The sequence below is a fragment of the Salarias fasciatus genome, chromosome 18 (genome assembly GCF_902148845.1).
Source record: "Salarias fasciatus chromosome 18, fSalaFa1.1, whole genome shotgun sequence".
NCBI lineage: Eukaryota > Metazoa > Chordata > Actinopteri > Blenniiformes > Blenniidae > Salarias > Salarias fasciatus.
Window position 1 is genome coordinate 30,275,334 of NC_043762.1, and position 24,544 is coordinate 30,299,877.

The 24,544-nt window shown below is 43.5% G+C and overlaps 2 protein-coding genes across 2 annotated transcripts in view; one reads left to right on the top strand and one right to left on the bottom strand.

Annotated features, from left to right (window-relative positions):
• The window catches only part of LOC115405714 (uncharacterized), a 35,393-nt gene extending 21,231 nt beyond the window's left edge, over window positions 1–14,162 (bottom strand). Inside the window, exons 1-2 of the mRNA XM_030115394.1 lie at window positions 14,148–14,162; window positions 13,019–13,128 (exon numbers count right to left, since the gene is read on the bottom strand). Coding sequence (XP_029971254.1) covers window positions 13,019–13,118 — 100 coding nt within the window. The 5' untranslated portion in view covers window positions 13,119–13,128; window positions 14,148–14,162. The remainder of the gene's footprint in view (window positions 1–13,018; window positions 13,129–14,147) is intronic.
• Window positions 14,163–17,276: 3,114 nt separating this feature from the next.
• Window positions 17,277–24,315, top strand: LOC115405597 (uncharacterized). The gene is made up of 3 exons (XM_030115213.1): window positions 17,277–17,327; window positions 20,167–20,212; window positions 22,103–24,315. Exon 3 carries the CDS (start codon window positions 22,193–22,195, stop codon window positions 23,891–23,893), a length of 1,701 nt encoding a protein of 566 aa, XP_029971073.1. The 5' UTR covers window positions 17,277–17,327; window positions 20,167–20,212; window positions 22,103–22,192; the 3' UTR covers window positions 23,894–24,315.
• Window positions 24,316–24,544: the final 229 nt, after the last annotated feature.

Genomic DNA, 24,544 nt, shown 5'->3' on the forward strand with positions numbered 1-24,544 from the left:
CCCAGTTGTTCCTGTGGAGGACAATATGAGCAAATTCACAATGGTGAAAGATTGCCCACTGACACCCAGCTGTGTGTATCAGTGGAGACTTGGTCAACAACCAACTAATTTGCAATTGGCTGAAAAGATTTATGATCGAGTGGTGTCTTCCTTAGTTGTTATGGAAGCAGAAGATTTGCACTGTATGTCCTATTCCTGCTATGATGGTCTAGATGAAAGTTATGAAAAACAGTTGTTCAGAGAGACAAAATGACAAACTTGATGTTTCACACTTGGTGTGGGACTGTGGTCTCCCTCACTCCTTCACAGTTCACTCTGTGAAGGGGGGTGAAGGATCTTTGCCTCAAATGTCTTTCCTGCCCAGCGCACTGTGCAGCTGATGTGTTAGTATATTTTCAAGCTCTAAAAAAAAAAAACAAAATCAATAAACTTAACAAGAGAGAGAAAAAAAAAAAAGAAGAGTAAACTGCAAATAGACAATAAGAATGGAAGCGAAATAGGATTTTAAGAAAGAGGAGGGGCAGTTTCACAATCCCTGCCCACAGCTGCTGCAGAGGCTGTGGGGAGAGTAGGGAAAGTCAGGCTGACCCTGAACTGTAATAAATTGACTTCAAAATATACCAAAATGAAAAATTAGAAACTTTTAAATCATCTAAATTAGTGTTTTTTACGGGAAACCCAAATGTACCTGTGTGAGTGTGAATGTATTCAGTGGAAAAAACATCGATGTTTTGAGTATGAATGTGGAAGTTTGAGTGATCTGAAGGCCTTGAATACATGGTGTTGATCTTTTTGGTGTGTTAAAGCTCTGGCTTTGTACTCAGTGGACACCTACTGCACCCAGTTCAATCTGTGGGTTGTAGTTTGGGGTTTTGGAAGAAAGGTGTGATTTTCCACATCCAGGAAGTGTCTTGGATGTGAGTGAGTACATGGTGAGGTCTGAAATATGTGTATGGTTTATGTTTTATGTTTTGGGCAAATAATTATTCAGTATCTCATTTGTAAGTCCGGCACTGTCGGCAAATCGTCATGAGAGCATGGTTGATGTGATACTGCAAGTGAGAGAAGAGCATGATGGGTTCATGTAGACTAGAAGAATTACTGAATGTGTGGCTGCTTTGCAGCAAAGTGGAAGGTTCCAGTTAAATGAAGTGCCTTTTTCCCAAAAGGTAGAGTTTGGGAAAATGTAAAGTTTAAATGGGAAAAAGAAATCAGGTAAAAGACAGATTTGTAGTCAGAGAAAAGCAGGTTAAGAGGAGGAGATGATGAAAGTGATAAGATGGTGAAGGGAAAGTGTAAAGAAGGAGAAGAGTAAGTGATATGAAGAGAATGCAGTAGAATGGTATTTTCATGGTGAAAAATCATTCTGTTACAAGTCAACTGTTTTTAAATGGCACCATTGATCACAGATATATTTTAAACTGGTGCTTGCACGATGAGGAAACACCAGTTTAAAGGGGGAGGAATTAACATTTTCTGGTCAACTTTTCTGTGATGTGTTAAAGTTTTTGTGATCAATAATCTTAAGACCTTAATTTTTGACCAGTGCTGAGATTTTATGTAGACAGTGGTTGCACAGCACATTCAGTAATTTTAAATTAATTTGGAGTTTAAGTCTGCAGAGATGTGTTCTTCACACTGCAGGAGGTCAGGACACAGAGCAAGAGAACCAACAGCAGCATTCTTCTCTGTGGTGGACCTTTTCAAATGCATTCTTCTCTGCCCCAGCTCACCCAGATGTGCTGGTTTGCATTTGAATTCCAAGGGAAACCAACACCTTCACATGGCTGTGGCAAGGTTATTTACAATTCAGTACTGCGTGCCCTCCTCTCTTATCTTTTGCTCTTCCTTTTGCAGTATGTAGATGATCTTCTGGTCTGCTTACCTACAGAGGCCTAGTGTCAAGTTGACACCCTGACATTGTTGCAGCATCTCTTTGGGTAAGGTCACAAGTGTTCTCTAAACAGAGGCATCTATGGGTCTCATTTTCGCAGCTGGAGAACCGGTTCCATGGACCCTCGAGGCAGAGGAAGAACCGGGTTGGGTTCGCTGTCTGTTCAGATTATGAAACTTTGATCTCTGGTTCCCTCCCTGCTCACTACTCTGCTCAAACTGCAGAGTTACACCTGGTTCTGACCATGTGTTGAAGAGCGGGAATGGTTCAACAGATTACATCACTGCAGTCCACTAAAGGATTCTCAGTAGTCGTAGAACAGAGTTGTAAAAAATGTTTGGGGTGTGCTGCTCACAATGCAGGCCAGGTCGAGTCTGTGGAGAACGCTGCTCATCCTCACCAGACTTTCCTGTGATCATCTGATGAACTGACCCCTGTGGAGGGGAAGAACTATCACATGGTGGGGGTTGACACACTCACCAAATGGGTGTATGTGCTGCTGTGATGCGCTCCGCTCAGCATCCAGTTTTATAGAGGGATGTTCATCAGCTTCTGATAGGATGTTAAATGTTAAATGTTGTTGTTTGTTTGTCTGTTTGTCTGGCATGTCTCAAGCATGATATGACTAACACTTAAACTAACAGAAATAATCCACTAACTCTAAACCAGACTCACAGTTTTTTCAACAGGTGACAAAGATCCTGGAACCCAACACCTCCATCAATACCATCATATGATGAATATGGATGATGGAATTATTGTCTAACTTTGTTTTCTATCATTTCAGAAGTTCCAGCATGTCAGAGGGAAGAAATTGGCTGATCAATTCTAACATTTTATCTGGGATATAATGTTGAATTTGACACTAAATTCTTGCATTATGCTTTAGGACTTCTTTAGGTTATACAAGGTCAAGGATTAATTTGGCAATTTGCAATGGTGATTTAGCATCAACGAAGGTTCAGGTTGAAACTAATGAGTCAAGGTTTTTACAATGAAGCAGTAACTGACTTCTAGGTTTTCAAAGAATTTTTAATGGTCATGTTATGTCAGGGAACATTAGATTAAACGAATAATTGTGTTTATGTGTTTAAAAGATTTGGGTTAGTTCAAAGTTAGGGTAGGATGGTCTGTCTCTGTTTCTCTTCTTCCTTTCAGATGCCATGACTGCAGTTCAACAACGCTTCATCTCCAATGGGGACAGACGGTCACAGGATGTGCATGGAAAGAGTTCCAGATCATCCTTTGAAGGCACAGAACAAGAGGTCAACCCAGGAGGAAGCAGCTGCCACTCGACAGACACTGGAGGATGCAACTCCGAGAAGACAGAGTCTCCATGACCGACAGACCATGAAAGAAGCTCTCCCTCGCCCTGCAGAAGGACTTCATCATCAGCTGAAGCCAGGAGATCGGGTCCTGGTAAAGGACTGCTGAAGGAAACATTGGAAGACAAGACAACACTGCTGTTAAGTTGATCTCCCAGCCACAGGGCAGAATAATCCCTGAGATCAACTCCCGTGTGAGGTAGTCCACCCTCCACGAGGCAACGATGAAGATGTTCCTGTTCCTGATGAAGCTGTTGCCTCAGACGACAACAGCACCTTCGCCTCAGCACAGACACATGGCAGACCTCATGGGACCTCAAGACAACCGATGGTAGAAAACAGTCCACACAGGAGCACGAGGACTTCGTAATTCCAGCTGTATCGTTTTGACTCTCACAGACGAACAGAAAACCATGCGAGTCATGAGCCTGCGGAACAGAGTGTCCTTGAATCTCCTTCTTGTCGAGAAAGGAGGGGTTTTGCGCTCTTATTGGGGAACTGTGCTAGAACCCTGACTATGCTGCTGCTGAAGATTTAAAGTTGCATATGTTTGAGTAAAATTTTCCATTCAATAATGTTGATTGTAATGTATTTGATTTAATCAAAAGGGGGAAACTGTAATGGAAATTTTATGTATTTGATGCAAGTGATGGTTATCAACTTTAAGTAGACTCCTTAGCAGACGGCCCCCTGGACTCCTGACACCAAGAAACCCAAATGGGGGTTCTCTCCTTTCTGTCCTGTTGCATTTTAAGCAGATGTGTCTCCCCCTGACCGGGTGTAATCTCCAAATGGTATCTGTGGTCTGTATGCTGTTCTTCTCTGATGCATCAGCAGCCACAGGGGGTTGAAGTAGGTTGGGTGGTTGGAGTTTGTTCCTTTGTCACTTCATATGTTAAATATGTGTCCCTTCCTATCTCAGGGCAGCCTCTAAGACATGTTAATGACATTAACATGTCTGCCCCTGGCCACAGGGGTTCAGGGCGGGGTATAAATATCAGTCTGTATCACAGAACTTTAGAACTCACACTGACTGAGCAGTGGTGACTTCTCTCCTGTTGCAACTGGAAATAAAGGAACCAATAAGGAATTCATCGTTGGTGCATTTATTAATAGAATTTCCACAACAGTACTTTTTCATATGGGCTTCAGCAAAGGTTTTATATCTATGGTTAAAACACTGTATGCAAACCCTACAGCTGTAGTATTAACTGGCAATACTTGCTCATCCAGATTTACTGTATCATGCTCATCTCGTCAGGGTTGTCCCCTTTCGCCATTTTTGTTTTGTCTCTCACTAGAGCCCATAGCACAACTTATTAGAACATCTGGAAGAGTAGCGCCAATCATGGTACACGATACTCCTCACTATATCTCACTTTATGCTGATGACACTTTGATATATACAAGTAATCCAGATATGTCAATACCCTATCTACTCTAAACTTTTGAACAATTTGGGGATAATCTCTGGATATAAAGTGAATTGGACTAAGCTCTGATGTCCTTGAGTGACACCTCAGCCAATCTGCCACCCTCACAAATCCCAATTGTCAAAAGCTTTAAATATCTTGGGATCTTCATATATCCCACTATAGACGCAGTGGCAAAGAATAATTTTAACAAAACTCTAAACTCTATTACAAATGACTCTAATCGTTGGTGCTCCCTTCCAACATCCTTTCAGTCTCGCCTTTCAGTCATAAAAATGAATATTTTACCTCGAATAAACTTCTGAAGTTCTATGTTGCCTCTGACTCCCCCACAAGGATTCTGGAAGAAATTACACTCTATTGTCAGCATTTATCTTTGGAATAAAAAGAAGCCAAGAATTAAAGCTTCAACATTACACCATGAATTAAACCTTATTAAGAACAATCCATCGTCACTGTTTCTCTTGGCAACAGATGAGCAGGAGGTTATAAATACAGTACTGAAATGTAAAAATAAGTTCTCTACCGACTATCACAATATTGACATGTTCTTAGTAAAAAACGTAATTTTCAATATTGCAAAACCGTTCACTTATATTTGTAATTTATCATTTCAGTCTGGCCGTTTCCCAGACAAAATGAAAATCGCAAAAGTAATTCCGGTATTCAAAAATGGTAACAAACACTGTTTCACAAATTATAGACCGATTTCACTATTGCCACAATTTTCTAAAATTCTTGAAAAACTCTTTGACTCTCGACTTGATAAGTTCCTAGAGAAACATAACATAATAAATGATGGTCAGTATGGTTTTAGAGCCAAGCGAACTACCTCAATGGCACTAATTGAAGCCACTGAAGAAATTACTACTGCACTGGATCAGAAAAAAATTGCAGTTGGTGTCTTCATTGATCTCAAAAAAGCATTCGACACAATCAATCACTTCATCTTAGTAAATAAACTGGAAAAATACGGGGTTAGAGGTGTAGCTGGGGACTGGATTAAAAGCTATTTGACAGGAAGGGTACAGTTTGTAAAAATGGGGAAGCATGTATCCGAGCAACTTGGCATTGTTTGTGGTGTCCCCCAGGGATCCGTCTTAGGGCCGAAACTATTTAATGTGTATATCAATGACATTTTTAACGTATCTCAGTCCCTAAAACTCATTCTTTTTGCGGATGACACGACCATATTCTATAGTAGTAATGATTACAATGAGCTTGTAAAAACTGTGAACATGGAACTCAATAAAATAAAAACCTGGATGGATATAAATAAACTGTCTCTAAATATAAGTAAAACTAAAGTAATGATGTTTGGTAATTCTACAACAAAGTCATTTCAGCAAATAGTTATTGAATATAAGTAAAACTAAAGTAATGATGTTTGGTAATTCTACAACAAAGTCATTTCAGCAAATAGTTATTGAAGGTACTGAAATTGAAAATGTTTGCGAGAATAAATTTTTAGGTATTGTAGTTGATAATAAATTAACTTGGAAAGCACATATTAAACATATAAAAGCAAAAATATCCAAAAGCCTCTATATTATAAATAAAGTAAAACAATGCCTTGATGCACATGCCCTCCGTACTCTGTATTGCACGCTGGTACTCCCATACCTCACATATTGTGTGGAGGTGTGGGGGAACACTTACCAGTGCACAATAAATCCCCGAGTCATACTGCAGAAACGAGCTGTGCGGATCATACACAAGGTTAGTTTTTTAGAACATACTCACAATCTTTTTATTCTGTCTAAGTTATTAAAATTCAATGATCTTGTGAAATATAACACACTAATTATTCTGCATAAAGCATTTAATAAAACATTGCCAAATAATATACAGAAGTTTTTCAAATTAAAAGAGACAGTTCATAATTTAAGAGGGTATGGAAATTTCAAAATACCAAAAACAAAATCTACACTCAACTCTCTAGCGCCACCTATATCCCAAAAAACGTCTAAAACAGTTGCTACGGCCCGCAGGAATATCGCAGAGAGATCAAACCAACGTTCACGTGTTCGTCTCATTGAGATCTAAATGACATCCCTGACCTAAATCCAACAGGAAGTCCGCGATTTCCCTTTCAAAGTAAAATTTTGCTCAAAATCACTCCTCACGAAAAAATGATCTCCTCCGAGACCGTTTGTCGTACAGACATAAGCGTCACGTGACGTGATAGAGGACAAATGTCTCTACAAAAGTTGTGAAAAACTTTGTCAAAAGTTTCATGGTGTGGATTTTATTAACGTTCAAAGTTGGAAGTCTGAAATCCTGCCTTGCTCCGGCCCTCATCCGTTATAATGGGGAAAAAAGGAAAAAGGTCGCCTTTTTTCAGCACCTTGAACAAGTGGCTACTGTGGCTCAACCGTGACTCCTATCAACAAATCGAGCACATGTGAAGACTCACAAGGTCCTTCCGAACAAGATGATGTAACATAAGTGTTAAAAATTTTATGATACATGTACGTTTTCACAGGTATGAAAAGGTGTGTGCTCTGCATTTTTTTTGCTCTCAGTTATAATGGAGCCGGATGGGGAAAAATGTTGCGCTTCTCACAAACTGAGGCCTCTACAGTCCAAACTAAAAGTCTGACTGCTCTGAAAGCCTCACAAACTGAAAGACAACTCATTTTCCTATCAAACCTGATATTTTTTGTTCAGTTTTGCCAAACAGGAAAGGAACAAGGAGCAGTTGTTTCCCAAACAGAAACTTTTTTTTCTCTCCTCTCGCCACTCTAACGGACATGACCATATATGGGCATACGGTGCAGTTACACAGCTGACAGCAGCTGTCAATCAAACTCTGACACTCAATGACTCTCAAAAGCAGATGGGAGAAGCTAACAGCTCCAGGTTAGTGGATGAGAGATGCTAACAGCTACATGTTGGTGGATGGGAGGTGCCAACAACTCCCATGTTAGTGGGTGACAGATGCTAGTGGTGCTAAAAAAATCCATGTTAACAGATTACAGATGCTAACAGCTACACGCTAGTAGATAGAATGCTAACATTTCCAGTGAAATGAATGGAAGATGCTAACAACTACATGCTAATAGATGAGATGCTAACATCTTAATTTAAAAGGGTGTTAGATGCTAACAGTGCTAAAAAGAACAATGCTAGCGGATGACAGATGCTAACAGCTAGTTATTATTCCGTCGTGGAAACAAACTCAAATGTGACCCCCTAAACATGCACGAAAACTCACCAAATTTGGCACGCACATCCGAAATGGTGAACACTTTTATGAAATGGAAAAATTAACCCCATCTGCTCTCTAGCGCCACCTACAAAAACGAAAATGGTCGCCACGGCCCGCAGGAATGTCATAGAAAGATCAAACCAACTCTCACGCGTTCGTCTCATTGAGGTCTAAAAGGTTTCTGGAGTGTCAAATTAAGAGCCTCAAACCCTTTCAAAATAAAAGTCAAAATTTTTGTGAAAAATGACATTTCAAACAAAAACATTGACAATTTTGGGTTAACCGGTGTCAATGACAACATATACTACCTTTCCAAACCAAAAGCCCAAAATTCCTTCAGAATAAAGCCTGTTTACAACAGAAAATCAGGTAAAATCATGAAAATTGATGTTTACAGAGTAGCAAAACTCCCTGTGACCTGGATTTCGGCCAGCAAGGTACGAGTCGTGGGCCGGCGGGGAGGCTCGGTTACTACCAATGCCGCTTGCGGCTTTAATTTTTCTTTTTTTTCTTTCTCTCCTTTTTTTTAAATTATTATTATTATTATTGTTACTTGTTTTACTTTTATTATTTTGTCATCATTTACAGCCTTCTAATGTCCCATAGGGTGGGTGTGAGGGAGGCTGGTTGGGAAAAGGGGAGGGGGGGGGCGGGGTTAAAAATACAAGCAATGTAAATCAATTTATCACTGTATAAATATGCAAAAATGAATAAAAAATTGATCACAAAAAAAACCCACCTCGGGTTCAAAAGAAGCTTGATTGTGCAGAGACCCGTCCAATCTGGCAACACAGCCGCTCCGGTCATGGAGCTTTGATTTGTGCAATTTTGGTGTGGTTTGACTTTCCTACAGTGAGTAAGAACAACATTGTTCATTCTTCTAATGCAGATAATGATCAGATCGCGTTGTTTGTCACATATTCTACCAGAAGAATTACAAAAAACAATGTGAAGGCAAAAACACGACACAGATTTTATTTTGAAATCACTGATTTAGGAACACGTATCTACTTTCCATCTGGCACCGACTTGGTTCTGTTTAGACTGAAGCAGCGGCTCCGGAGTGAGGAAACAGGATCCTTGCTGAAAGTTTCCGGTCCGCGGCTCTGTAGCGGCGCCAGAGCGGACCGCAGCCGCCGGGGCTGCTGGGAGTCCTTGGTACGTCGTTACGCACACAGCGGAACCGATAAGCGGAATTGTTAAGGAGACAGACAAATAATTCCTTGGAATCGAGACATGAGGAACCGGCTCTGCAAAAGAACCGGTTCTCGATTCCCATCCCTGGGGGGGGGGGGGGGGGCGGCGGGGTGGGGGTGAGGAATCGCACAGGACACAATGCACTCTTCTCTGTCGCACCGCACCTCCCCTGAAACCCTCTGGCGCCCCCCAGGGGAGGCGCGCCTCACACTTTGAAAACCACTGCTCTATACGATTACCAAATTTCAATCTCCCAAGTCCAGCCACTGATTTTTCATGAATTTTTAAAAAATCCGTAGGTGGTATTGAAAGCCATTTGGCCCCACTCATGTTTGAAATCAAAGAAATTTCAATCTGCCCACCTGACTGGATTTTTCCACCAAATTTGGTGGAACATGTCATTTGTTTAAACATGTTATTGCAGCCAAAAAATGTGATTTGCTAGTAAGAAATAAAAATATTGTTTCAGATACAATAGGGTCCTACGTCCCTTTGGTGCACGGCCCCTAATTAACAACTGCTGTTGTAAAAATAAGTCTAAAAATGTATGTAAACTCAAATTACACAAATAAACAGAAAAATTAACTTCACCCTAAACCTTCCAACTGAATGACAGGAAAACATCTTCCGTCCTCGGACAACATTACCGTATTTTCCTCACTATAAGGCGCTCCCAAAAGCCTCTAATTTTCTCAAAAACCAACAGTGCGCCTTATAATCCTGTGCGCCTTTATAGTGGAAAATAACACAAGAAAGACCCAAAGACATAAAGACCACACGGCTGTCAGCCCGTGTTGTTTTTGCTATGGTTCCCATAATGCTTTGCGATCTGATCGCATGAGCAAACAGCCCCTGTTTGCTTGTAGCTAAGCTAGTCAGTTCAAACAGAACGGCAAACACGAAGCTTCAGGCACATTCTCCACCTCTGACCCGTCAGTCACCATAAACACACAGTCTGTCCTGCAGTCTCCCAACCGGGGAGCACGGCACAGGCTGCGCAGCCGCCGGCCGCCGGGAGCAGCCGCCCGCCGGGACGCCGGGAGCAGCCGGCCACCGGCCGACAGCCCGCCCGCCGGGACGTCGGGAGCGGCCGGCCACCGGCCGACAGCCCGCCCGCCGGGACGCCGGGAGCGGCCGGCCACCGGCCGACAGCCCGCCCGCCGGGACGCCGGGAGCAGCCGGCCACCGGCCGACAGCCCGCCCGCCGGGACGCCGGGAGCGGCTGGCCGGCCGCGGCTGAGCTGTCGGTGGGGGGCTTCGCTCAGGAGACCAGCCGGGCTCACCAGCCGGCTGGACCCTGGTGATGAAGCGGGTCAGACCAGTCGTGGCGGCGCTGCGCCGCAGGTCCGTGAAGACGAGCGTCCTTCAGTCAAACTCACTTCAGTATGTCGCTTTATTCACTATTGGACACATTTCAACCGAGAACGTGACCGCCTAGATCGCCAAAATTTCGACCATACAGAAAGTGGATGATTTTTTCTCCCCTTTTATACTGGACTGGACACTATCGCCATGTCTCCAGAATGTTCCTGTTCAGCAGTGTGGCTGCACACATCTTTAAAGTTACCTTCAGTGTGGACAGGGCCATGATAGTAAAACTGGCTGTTATCTGAGCGTCTGGATAAAAGAAACAACAGTATATGCCTCGTTTAATGTGAGGGGGGCGTGGCCAGGCGACTCTCAATGAAATGTATGCGTTTAAAAAGAGGCGTGGGACACGAAAAAACTGCAAAGCGCTGGACAGGATTCAGTAGATTAATTTACCTGGCTCATGGCACAAATTGTTGTGAGACTGGGTTGTCTGTTCTTTACGCCTTATAATGCGATGCGCACCATGTATGAAAAAAGTTAAAAGAAAAAAAGCCATTCATTGACTGTGTGCCTTATAGTGTGGAAAATATGGGAATATTGCAGAAAAACTGTTACAAAAACAATGATTAAATGTGTATTTGACACAGCTTCAGGATACATTTTTTTTCTATCCTCATTTCAACAGTTTCAGGTTGTAATAATAATAATAATATTAATGACATGAATATTATTGTTATTATTATTACCTCCGCCAGGAGGTTATGTAATCATGTCGGTTTGTTGGTTGGTTGGTTGGTTTGTTAGCAAGATCCCGGAAAAAGTAATTGATGGATTGCAATGAAACTTTGTGGAAAGGTGGGTCTTGGGCTAACTTAGAATTGATGAAATTTTGGTCATGATCCGGATCACTGTCTGGATCCAGGAATGTTTTAAAGGATTCTTTATCATTGAGAGATAGGGAGTCTTTCACATGGTTGGGCAGGCCCGCCGACAGGGGGGACAAACGCCTGGTTCACAGGACGCACCGCCTCCGATGCGGAAGTGGAAGTGCCGCGCACCGACTGTCAGATCGGCGCCCCGTTAACCTCTCTGACGGTTCATACAGGAGGCGTAGCGGCTCGCACCGTGGACCGCCAGTTGTAAAGCTGGACAGAGCAGATCGCACCACACAGGAAGTCGGGAACGGAAAATACGAGAGAATCCAGTCGATTTTCAAATTAAAATGAAGTTAAATCACATGAATTATGTCACTTTTCGGTTTTCCTTTTCAGATAAACACACACACACACACACACACACACAGGGAGAGAGGGCGACAGGGCGACAGACAGAGGCACCACACGCTGCAGCGCTCTGCTCCGATCACCCCCCCCACCCCCTTCCCCCGATCACAATGTTGTGTGATTATATCTGGTGTTCTTACGGTTGTTGGTGACTGATTTGAGCTGTGGAGGAGGTCTGCCTCTCTGAGTGCCAATTTCTAGTTATTATTATTATCAAAGCTGCTAGCAGGATGGTTGGGACCTCGCCACAGCGTCGCTGAACATGGCGAGCCTGGCCGTGACCACGCCCACACGCTGTGCTGTGTGAAGGAATTGTGTCCTTTGTTCCTCTTAAATGTGACTGAAATGTCAGCTTAGAAGGTTTTATCAGGAATTTTGATAAACAATGACTTTTCTGAAGGCTATCATTAATGCTGGATAACCTATAATTTTACATTTCATTTTATTTAAAAAAAAATCACTTTTTGGGCCCTTATTTGAAACACATCTTATCACCAACTAAGATCACACCGAAACATCCTTTTTTAAATGTTTTTACTGTTTTTGTTGTTGTTGGGTTTTATTTTGCCTGTTTTTTGTGTGTTTTTTTGTTTTTTTTGTTTTTTTTAATTTTTCTTTTTTTTCAGAATGATGAACAGTATTTTTTAAATGGATTGACATTTTATTTTACAAGTTGTAGCTTAAAGACAGTCAGGAAAAAATCCTCTAAAACCTTTCATGTATCATTTTGCTCTGCAAATAAATAAATAAATAAATAAATGTTTTAATTGTTAAAGTGTTGTGTTTTTGACTGCTATGAAACTTTAACAGATCATGACCATATATGGTGATTTCATCCCCCCCCCCCCACCCCCCCCACACACACACACACACCCGTGAAGATCTTTCTTGATGAAGACAAGAAAACAAAGCTGAATCTTGTTCAGTGGACATGTGTCAGTTAATAATCAGATCATTCTTATAGCAATTGATGGGCTGAACATTGTTTGTTGTTGTTTTATTCTTCTTTTTCAATGATGAACAGAAAGAACAAGTGGAAGCTGAGAGTGAAGTTCACCTGGAAATCCCCTAGAGGGAGCCACAGGCATAAAAACACAATTTGACAGTGTGGTTGTGATTTTCTGAGAGGCCCTAAAAGCACCGTGAAAGGAAAACAATTCACTGACACTAAATGAGCAGTCAATAAAAATGTCATTGATGGATTTTTTTTAAAGGTGGTTTGTGATTCCTGTGGACGAATTAATAACACAGAATATGTGAGCTATTGTCTTGTTCAATTTACAGTTTGATAAGTCAGTATTTCAGTATGAAAGCTGCAGTTTATTTGAAAGCTTGAGCTCAGTGCGATCCTGTGAAGCTCTTACCAGGGACCAGTAAGTCTTGGCGACAGTCGTACAGCATGCCGAGGCCAAACGGTCGGCCGAGGGCCGCCAGCTCCATGGTTCTGCCGGCTTCAGGGTCCATCTCTCAAGCTCTGAAATACAAACAGCTCTGAATGTTGGTTCATGTCTTTCAGTACACTTTGAGTGATGAGACGTCAGACATCAGTTGTGTTGTGTTGAGGCAGAGTTGTTCTCATTCATTCATGCTCACTTTGTGAGGTACTTTTGTCTCGTCTGCAGTGATTCAGGACAACAAACCTGCTGTAACGTCTACTGTTTAATGCAGTTATGCTCCATTCTGCACAATTCTGTCAGAGAGGGATTAATGAATGTTTTACAACGAGTTCACAGAACATAAGGGGTTTCTTATATTTAGCTTTGAAACAAATCAGATGTTTATGGCACATTCCAGTGCACAGCCACTTATTAACCAGATCTGGCTAATTGTCCACTGTTTCAGAATCTATAAATGTTCATTGAACTGTGAAATCCAAGCATGTTGATTTATTAAGCTTTTTCTATTGAACTAGTAGCCTAATTCTGTCCAGAATTTTCAATAGAACTGCTTGAATTTGACATGCATTTCTCTGTATGTACACTTAATTGAATATACATAAAGATTAGACTTTACAATTTTATTTAGCAGACACTTTTCCAAAGCAACATACAGCACTGGGGGTAATTCAGGGTTCAGAGTCTTGCCAAAGGACACTTTGACATGCAGACAGGGATCAAACTCACAACCTCCTGATTGTGGGACGACTGCTCTCCCGACTGACCCACAGCCGCCCTCCTGAGACTTAATTATCAGACCCACATTGAAACATGCTGTGCTCATGATTACGAAATGTGAGAGCTTCATTTGTCAAATTTCAGACAGAGCAATGATCAACCTATCCTGACAGCAATAATACTGATGCTTCTGCTGAACAGCCTTACTTTAAAAAACATTAGTTTCACTTCTTTCACCGATGTAACATACATCCAAAACATACATCCAAAAGAGAAACGTGAGACGCTCAGTCTCTCCTAAAGCCTCGTCATATCTGGCTGATAAAGGGTTAAAGAAGCACAGCACAGCAGCATCGTGGATAAATTCTTCAGTACTTACAGCAGGAATGTCTGCGGTCCTCTGGTGAGAGCTGCAGTTTCAGACATTATATCCTCTGTGGAAGGCCCGGCCCCCTCATGGTTATTCACCGCAGGAGGCTGGACTGAGAGGAGAGCAGCTGACTTCCTGGAAATGGGCTGCTGGAATAATGGACAGGGAAAAAAAGGAAACTCAAAGTCATGGGGAGGAGGGCGCACAAGTTTACTTTCACTTTCAACTTACCACAATTTCTGGGAAATGTCCTGATTTAAAGTAAATGCTGTTGTTTGGATGAACCATAACATTAAAACCACCCACAGACTGATGTCTGGGTTCCCCTTTGGCCTCCAGAGCAGGGAATGAGGCTCTGAAGATGAGGTGAACTGTCATCAGTTGAAAAACAGGTTGAAATACATGACTTTTGACATTAAAGGTATAATACAGGATTTTCTCGAAAAGACGAAGCCAAACGTCTGTTACTCACTTTTTGAACAACGCCATGCTCCAGACCATCGCCCGGCTCTCCTGCTTCTCCCAGGAAACGTGGAAGCGTGTGAGCGCGATCTCCTCTTCTCCGGCGTGCACGGCTCTGTTTACAGTTTCTGCGATCGGCCTCGCTCATAAATAAAGCTTATTTTCCGAAACAGTTCCAGTTTCATTATGTCAGACTCGCCATCGGTCAGTACGAGCTCAGAAGCTCACGGCTACAGAAACACTCTGAATGCGCAAAAGGGAGAAGCTGATTGGGCGCGAGCACGTGGAACCGCCTTACGAAAGCAGCTCGTCAGAATGATTGACAAACAGACCCACCAGTTATTTAAGTGATCCACCCGGAAATCAAAATCCTGTATTACACCTTTAAAGGGTAACTCCGGTTTTTTGACACCTGGACCTTATTTCTAGGTGTGTCATGCTCATATACTCACTCAGACAAACATGGTGCAGCTCGGAGTCCTTCAGAAGTTATTTAGATCCAAACGATGTAGCCGCACTAGCGGGGGGGCCACAGCAATGGAGCGTTAGCGCGGAACATAATCTCTGCAAAGTCGCTCATTTCGGCTGTATTTTTCCTCCATCGGCGCTGGGTTGCCTTTCGGTCGGAAGGGGGGGGCCTCCGGCGGTGTCCCGCGGCCTGGCTCAGAGCGCGCATCCGCCGGGCGGCGGAGATCTGGATTCTCCCGGCGAGAACAGAGCTCCGGCCGTTGTGCGTCCCGTGGCCGGCGTGGAGCGCGCATCTGCCGGGGAGCGGAGATCCGCATCCTCCCGGCGAGGAGAGACGTCCAGCGGCCCAGCGGCCGCGTGTGAGCCGTGCGTCTTCGCCGGTGTCCGGAGCCTCCGTGGAGCAGCTGAGGGCCGTTTTCCAACTCGGCCCCTGGAAGTCAGACGCCGGGGCGCCGTGACAGCCGAGGCCGACTCAAAGTGCCTCTCTGCTGGGGAGAGGAGCTCCGCAACATTCCCATCCGAGCTAATTGTGGCTAAGTTAGCGAAAACTGTCAGCTCTTCAGCTGACCCACCTGAAGACGGTAGACGAGCTGACTTTATGATAACACTGGCGATGGATGAAGAAATACAGCCGAAATGAGCGACTTTGCAGAGATTATGTCCCGCGCTAACGCTCCATTGCTGTGGCACCCCGCTAGTGCGGCTACATCGTTTGGATCTAAATAACTTCTGAAGGACTCCGAGCTGCACCATGTTTGTCTGAGTGAGTTTATGAGCATGACACACCTAGAAATAAGGTCCAGGTGTCAAAAAACCGGAGTTGCCCTTTAACACACCAGTAACTTAGTTTTGTGAAAATTATAAAATTGTTAAATTTCGGCCCTTCTTGTCTGGAAGCATTGAGCCTGCAGCAGCGCAGCCAGGGTGAGTCCATCTGAACGATGCATCGCAAGTAAGGAGTCTTGAGTTTGGAATTCTATTTCTTTATGGAAACACTGCTGCTGACACATTTGAAAGAAACATCTTTCATGGGACAAGCAGCAGAGCTCAGTATGTGAGCTGCAAGTTGCCAAAATGACATATTTTTCAGGTTTTATTCATCTCATCCAACAAACAGTCACCAGCGAAGGAACAAACTGTTCTGCATTGGCTCCATCGCTCTGCTGCTCATCCCACAAATGCACATTCCTTCTGATTTAAAAGGTAAAGCACCAAGGCCAGTTTGTAGTGTATTTCTCATGTTACAGTAATGTCCGTTGTGTTTGTTGCTCTGCATGTTTAAGAACAGTACATGAACAGCATTTTGTCTCATTTTAGTGCCTTGTACTGTACTTGTGCAGAAGTGCTTAGACGAAGACGTGATGTTGTTGAACCAGATTATCCTGGCACTGGGGGCGGACTGGGGGGGTGGGGGGGGGTGGGGGGGTGGTGGTGGTTGCTAAATGGGAAGTGAAACCACGCCCCCGGTCTGGCTTTGTGTGTCTGTCCAGTATAAAAAAGGTCACAGAAGCGACTGCAGCAGGACTCCCTCCTCCATCCTGCTCCGAGTCAGACTGAGAGGTAAGCTACTGAACTATTCTGCCTTTTCTTTCTTGTTCATTGCTCTCGATGCATATTTTTTCACCTTTGGTGCAATTTGAGACTATTTGCAAAAGTAACGTTACAGAGAGTAAAGAAGAATGCAGTGAATTGTGTTTCAGGAACGTTGCTCATCAGTTTCTTATTAACTATGCAATTATATGCACAGTTTAAAATGTACTCTTTCAATATTGTGACTTTTCAAAAGTTTTTTCTTTTTTTCTGAACAACTTATTCGTGATTTACATAATATAATGAAAGCTGTAAATTGGATTTTAAAACGAGTAGCTGCTCTGTCTGCCTGCCTGCTGAATGAATGTTGACCTTTTATAAGCAGAACTCGTGTTTTAAAATACCAATTTTCATTTTTAACCTCAAATGAATAAACTCAATAAAAATGCAGTCATGAATAATCAAAGTAATAATGAGGGTTGTCTGGCTTGTTGGTTTTCTTTCTTTCTTTCTTTCTTTCTTTCTTTCTTTCTTTCTTTCTTTCTTTCTTTCTTTCTTTTTTTTTTTTTTTTTGCTGTCTTCTTCATTTTAAAGGTATTCATTTAAAAACTACACAGACCTTTAGAATTACCAGTTTTTCTGACTCTTTGTTTTCTTCGTATTTTGAAGGTATTGATTGGAGTCGTCTTCACACTTTCTGCAGCTGAACCCAGACAGCAGTCATCAGAGGTGTGTTTTATTTCAATTCCATTCATGCAGATTTCATTAACCATTACAACCACTAGATGGCAGCAACATCCCACTAATGAAACAAAAAACCACTCTGCATTCCTGCACACTTGGCCTGCCTGACAACAGAAAACAGCAAACTGCAGTTTTGTGAAATGACAGGACAAGAGTAGGAGTGACACTATATGAATGTGAAAGCAGAGTGTGTGTGTGAGAGGGCCAGAATGAATGGTGTCCTGTACGGCCCCTCATAGAAAACAGTTCCCTCTGAGCAAAAAGACGTTGAATCAACGTCTTTTTAAGGTAATTTTTGGACGTCCCAGCAAGGTACCCACAAGGTGCAGAATAGGTGCGTTCGACACGAGAAAGCCAGAGGCAGACCTTTAAGACTTTTGAGCCGCCCCGCCCAGATGTGGCCCGGCGTCACTGATACGTAGGACCTACGTAGGGCATCGAAAACTCGCGAGACCCAAACGAGATCGGTCACAGAGGTAGCCGCGTGAGCTGCTGGAGAGCAACTCACCGCGGCTACCGGGCCCACCTCTCTGGTTCATACAGGCAGGGGATTGGACCCCAGCCCACTCGTCATCAGTTTGATGACAACACGCTGTATTTGCATAAATAAACACCCAGTCCCGGCTCCAGCCCAGTGTAGAGGGGGGAGGGGGGCGGGCGGCTACAAACGGGGGGGGGGGGGGGGGGGGGGGGTAGCGCAAAGGTGGCGAAAAAGTAACGGAGCAACACAAAAACAGAATCCACAGATCAGAGGCCTGTTCTACCATGTCCAACAACATATGATCATTAATCACACTGCTAAAAAGCACAAATAGTAATAAAACAAATGATAAAATAACCAGCCCTCACCTTTAGTAGAGCTGGAGTCTCCTCTTTTTTTTTCTGGAATTTTGAATAGCACAACACTTCATATTGATTTGACCAAGCCAGTGGAGTTTGATGTTGTTTTTTTTATGCACAAAATAGACTGAAAACTTTATTAATTTTTTGGACTGAGGGGGCGAGGCAGTCTGCCCCCCTTGATGCCTGGTAGCACTTGCAGCAGCAGCACGCTTCACATGACAGAAGCCAAAACGTAACTTAAAATTATTTTGTTTTTTAAATTTTATTTATTTCAGTTAACTGAATATGAATTAACACAATGTGACACACAAAAGAAATTATGAATTCTTTTGTTTTTAATAAGAAAAACAAAATTACCCCTCTGACAGCCAGGGGGGGCAAGGAGGCACAGGCGGTGGGGGGGGGGGGGGGGGGGGGGGCATTGCCCCCCTAATTGCCACCCCGGACGCCGGGCCTGTAAACACCCCCCACGGTGGGAGTCATGAGAAACACAAACATGGAGAACATAGAGTTGTCCGAGTTGGAGGCAGACTGATAACTCCGCCCCACAGCTGCGCCGTCTGCTTCGTGTAGCTCCGTCTACCTCTGGCTTTGCCATCGTGAACGCACCTAATGAAACGCCAGATGACGTCTTTTTTTACGTAATTTTGACGTCGGGTATCGATGTCATCAGGACCTTCAGACAAGGGCCAAAAAAAGCGGGGAAAATATAATTTAAATTGACCAAAATCTAATCACCGGGTACACGCTCTGAGTTTGAGGCATATTGTTTCAGTATTTCAATACAGACTGGTGTCACACAAGATTTGAACTCACGACTTAGTGTTCAGCGATCCTCAGCCTTACCTGTTGAGCTGTTAGTTTATTGAGTATTTCATAAGTAAACGGGAGGGTGACCACTATTTTACGGAAAAGTAGGTACAAGGTACAGCAAAATTTACAGGTACAGTAAACTACGATCACAATCCAATTCTTTTTAAACAGATTTTATTGCAAAAACTTCACAGTACTCAAAATACCGGACCAGTGACGAATCTGCAGCGAACTCTTCCTCCATCCGCTGTCCCAGCATGCTATGGTGCTGACTGCCCTCAAAAGGGACTGAGACCGGCCGGTCCAAGGTGGCTCCAGACTACCGTCGGTCCACAAAACAGGAATCAGGGTTCCCCGACAACCGCTGGACGAGCGATTAAGGGAAAAACACTTAATAGGCCATTTTCACAGCTCCACTACTTCCTGAAATTAACTGTGCGCATTCATTTCCTGTCTTGCATTATTGGCCAAAATGATTAATCCAGGTGTGTCTTGTTGCAGCAGTCTAAACCAGACACACCTGGATTAATCAGTTTGGCCAATAATGTAAGACAGGAAATGAATGTGCACAGCTATTTTCAGGAAGTAGTGAAGCTGTGAAAATACCCCACTAGCCCGACAGCAGCGTGGCTTTCGCAGTAAAGTGTACACATCTGACACACCTCCACTTCCGGGTTCACTCAGTCAAGCTAATATACACTATGGCAGCCAATAAGTGAACACAGACACAGAACGTCCTGTCTGTCGCCCTTCAAAATAAAACAAAAATAAAATACATCAAAACCCATTTCATACATAATAAATCATTCCTCATCTCGTTCAGATGGTAAACACTTTTAATCAAGGAACATAAAGTTTCCCCGACTTTCAAATGTTCAACCGCATGTAGACGTCGACACTGGGTCCTAATTTAGACGTCCAGATCTTCAACTTCATCTAGACGTCGAAATTGGGTAATAATAAGACGTCCAAATACCGCACCTATTTTGGACGTCCAAAATAGGTCTATAATTGGTCTTGGACGGACGGACACAATATGGACATGATCTGGACGTCCATACTACGTCCAATGTTTAAGGGGTTGTAACCCCAACTATATTTTTTTCGACATCTCTTAAAAGTAAAACTCAATGCTGATTTTTCCTCTTTTCTTTTTCTCCTTTTGCAGAATTTTCCACTCCTTCGCAGTGTGTGAAGCAGCTTCCAGGAAAGCGGTAGGCAGTCCCAGTCTGTAAACAGAAGACTTCCCTCCTCTGTGACTGTATCATTGCAGTTGTCGTGATCTATAATCTGCTCCCCACTGAAGACACTTGCTCCCAAGAAACACACTGGATAAAAGTGAAATTTCTCCAATATTTAAAGCGGACCTATTATGCTATTTCTCAGTCACGTCATATCGGTCACAGAAGCCCAAAAACATAGTATATAAGTTTGTTTGCCCCACATTGATCCTCTGTTCGGAGTTTGAGCGTCTAAAAAGTGGCTCTGAGGAGCCCTCCTCCGAACAGCCTGTTTTTCACAGCTAACGGCCCGAACGCACTGCATGCGGAAGCTTCTGATCGCCTCCCATGTTAACCTATCTAACCGGCCGCACCGAACGCGCAGTGGAGCGCCGCGCGCGCCACGGATCGCGCTCTGCAACGCGCCCGCTCCGCTTGGTTCTATTTTTCACGCGAGCCGCGAGCGCCAGGAGCGCCATATGTCAAGCTGGATCAAGCAGATCGGACCAGACAGGAAGTCGGAAACAGAAAAGGCAAGAGAATCCGGTCAATGGGGTATTTTCACAGCTTCACTACTTCCTGAAAATAGCTGTGCACATTCATTTCCTGTCTTACATTATTGGCCAAACTGATTAATCCAGGTGTGTCTGGTTTAGACTGCTGCAACAAGACACACCTGGATTAATCATTTTGGCCAATAATGCAAGACAGGAAATTAATGTGCGCAGTTAATTTCAGGAAGTAGTGGAGCTGTGAAAATGGCCCATTTTCAAAATATAACAAATTAAATGACGATTAGTTACGGGCGGTGTTGCTCGTCCGTCTATAATTTGTCACTTGGGTCTAATCACAAGACAGATGGACACACAAACAGACATACGCATGTACGCACCCAAACACACACACACACACACACACACACACACACACACACACACACACACACACACACTCACACACACACACAGCGACAGACATTCACGTGATGCAGAAAAAAAGAGGACAGGAGGAGAAAAAGTCTCTCCACAGGTCACCAAAACACACACATCCATCCTGGCAGAGCGAGACGGAGGGAACAGGGAACAAACGTGAAAACCGAGAGCTGACGGAGCGAGCCGAGTGCAGCCGATGTGTGACCAGCGGAGAGCGCAGGCAGCAGATACGCCTCCAGTGCGAACAGCCAAGCGCCGGCGCGGAGACGCGGCGCCTCCGCTACGCTTCCGCGTCCAGTGCGTTCCCGGCGTTACTTTCCGGGATGCACTTGAACGCATCTGGCCACGCCCACTCTCTCACACATGGGGGGGGGGCACAGTCAGAGGCACATCCCCTCGATAGTTTCAGCTTCAGTTTCAGTTTCATTTTCAAAAATGTGGAGTAGTGAGACAAGGAGGAAAAAGACAGTTTTCAAATGTGAACGTCTTAATGAGGCTACGGCAGCACACACTGCTGTCACCACCTGTCCGGGGGCCAAAGGCTGGATCCTCTTCCGGGGGGGAGTGGTGTTCCTCTTCATGATGTCAGAAAGAGGAAGATTTCAGAACCGCGTGTTAGAGTGTATCTTTCCTTAAAAGTGGAGTGCGCAAAGGAGGGAGGTGACTGAATGTTTCACTTCTGGGGCTCATAGAGGCTCTGGGAGGTGATATGACTGTAAAGAAACCTTTTTAAAGTGAATTTTGCATAATATGACTCCTTTAAAATATAAAGTCACAGTAGAATCCTTTCACTAAAAATTTGTAAGCAGAATTACATTCTTAGGTATCTGATCTCACTCAGTTATATCATAGAGAAAATCATACACTTTGTGAGCTATATTAGTTTTCTTGAGAGCTCAGTGTCGTGTATTTGTGGCAGTATTTTAAATTGGAATGTTCTGTCTTTTTCCAGATTCAGCCACCGGGAACGCATCTTTACTTCACGAGAGGAAGAAACAATCTGTAATCCTAATTTTGTTTTGCCTGACTGCTTCAAAGAAGAATGAAGAAGTTTCTTTTGGGAGAGTCAGGCCCAAAGCGTCTTTGTGAAGCTGTCAAAGACAAAAGTAGGCGGCTTAAATCAGACCCAGGGCCTCTACCTGTGTACGTCATTCCTCTGGAGAAGAACAAAATTGATGTAGATGGTTGCAAACATTTCAGTTATGGACAATCTTTGACCAAACACAACCGTACCATCATGGTCCTCGGAGCCACTGGTGCCGGAAAGTCAACCCTCATCAATGGGATGATCAACTATATCCTCGGTGTTCAGTTTCAGGACTCATATCGATTCAAGTTAGTTGATGAAGACGCGTCCAAATCACAAGCTCACAGCCAGACCTCTGAGGTTACTGTGTACAAACTCAACCACGAGAAGGACTTTACAGTCCCCTTCTCCCTGACCATTGTGGACACTCCAGGGTTTGGGGACACGAGAGGCATAGACAGAGACAGGGAGATAGTTGAGCAGCTGCGGAATCTCTTCTCTTCTGATTTTGGAGTCACTGAAATCGACGCCATTTGCTTTGTAGCTCAGGCCTCCTTGGCACGTCTCACAGCCTCTCAGAAATATGTGTTTGATTCAGTGCTGTCAATCTTTGGCAAAGATGTGGCAGAAAACATCAGGATCCTGGTGACATTTGCAGATGGTCAACGTCCACCAGTCCTGGAGGCGATCAATGCTTCAGGTGTCCCATGTCCCAAATCCAAAGACGGGCTGCCGATTCACTTCAAATTCAATAATTCAGCTTTGTTTGCAGACAACAAGTCCTCAGCGGCCAACAACACAGATGATGATGATGATGATGGTGGTGAAGATGGTGGTTTTGACAAGATGTTCTGGGACATGGGGTCAAAAAGCATGAAGAGATTCTTTAATGCTCTGAACGTCATAACCACCAAAAGCTTGAAACTGACCAAGGAGGTGCTCAGAGAGCGGCAGCAGCTTGAAGTTTCAATCGAAAATCTGCAGACTCAGGTTAAACTGGGGTTAGCAAAGATGGAGGAGATAAATGAAACAAAGAAACAGCTCAAAGACCACGAGGCAGAAATCAACAGAAACAAGAACTTTGAGTTCTACGTTACTGTCACGAAGCCCGAAAAGGAGGATATCTCCAGAACTGGGAACTACATCACCAACTGTCAACAGTGTTTTGTTACCTGCCATTACCCATGTGGCATTCCCAGTGATGGCGATAAAAGTGGCTGCTGGGCAATGGGATCAAATGGATACTGCAATCAGTGTCCAGGCGGGTGCTACTGGAATGTGCACTTCAACCAAAAGTACAAATGGTCGTACGTGGATGTTCAAGAAAGACGAACCATCGGTGAGCTGGAACAGAAGTACCGGAAAGCTGAAGGAGAGAAACTGACAGTTCAGGGGATCATTTGTGGCCTAAAGGCTGATTACAGCCAGATGCAGACTGAGGTGGTGAATTTGATGTCAGAGTCTGCCAAGTGTCTGAATAGGCTGAAAGAGATAGCGCTGAAGCCCAACCCTCTGTCCACTCCAGAGTACATTGACATGCTGATTGAGGGAGAGAAAAGTGAAGGCAAACCTGGCTTTAAAGAACGAATTAACGCTCTGACGTCCATGAAGGAGAAAGCAGAGTTCATGACCAAGGTATCGAAAGGAGAGAAACTCCTGATGTCACAACAGTCTGTGGACGTGGCGTCTCCACCTGAAGCACAACCACAAACCTGAAGCTCACAGTGAGATGACGACTGAAGGAGAAGTCACAGCTCTCAGTGGCAGATTGCTTGAATATGGAAATGAAAACCAACATTACTAATATGATTTTCACTTCAACAAATGCTTCTTGTAAAGTTCATTACTGTGTCTGTCTCCAATTAAAAAATGACCCTTTATATCTGTAACTAACTTGGGAACTGATAGACAATAGATGTAATGTCGTACCTCATTCAGGGCTTAAATATTATTTTCATTGGTAATTAATTCAAAAACATACTAACAAAGTTGTAATGAAAATAGCTGTGCCTCATTCATTAGATTTTTTTCCTTATGACCAATAACTGAATTTAAAATGTTTTTTATCTGTTGTTCCTAACTACTTTTTAAAAATGTATTTGTATGTGTTCATTTGCATACTCTCTGTTCATGTAATAAAATGCTCCTTCTAACTAAACTGATTAATAAACCATGACGGAAATTCAGTCCAAAGTGTTGCTTGACTGTATTCTCTGTGGGACACTTCAGGCTTTATCCACTAAATGGCACCAAAGCGTTGGCTGGAGTGATAGTTTTCATCCGCCAAAGGTTTAAACAACAAATTCAGATGATCAAGACTTAATTATTTCTATGACACCAGCAGACAAAGTTGTAGACATAACAGCC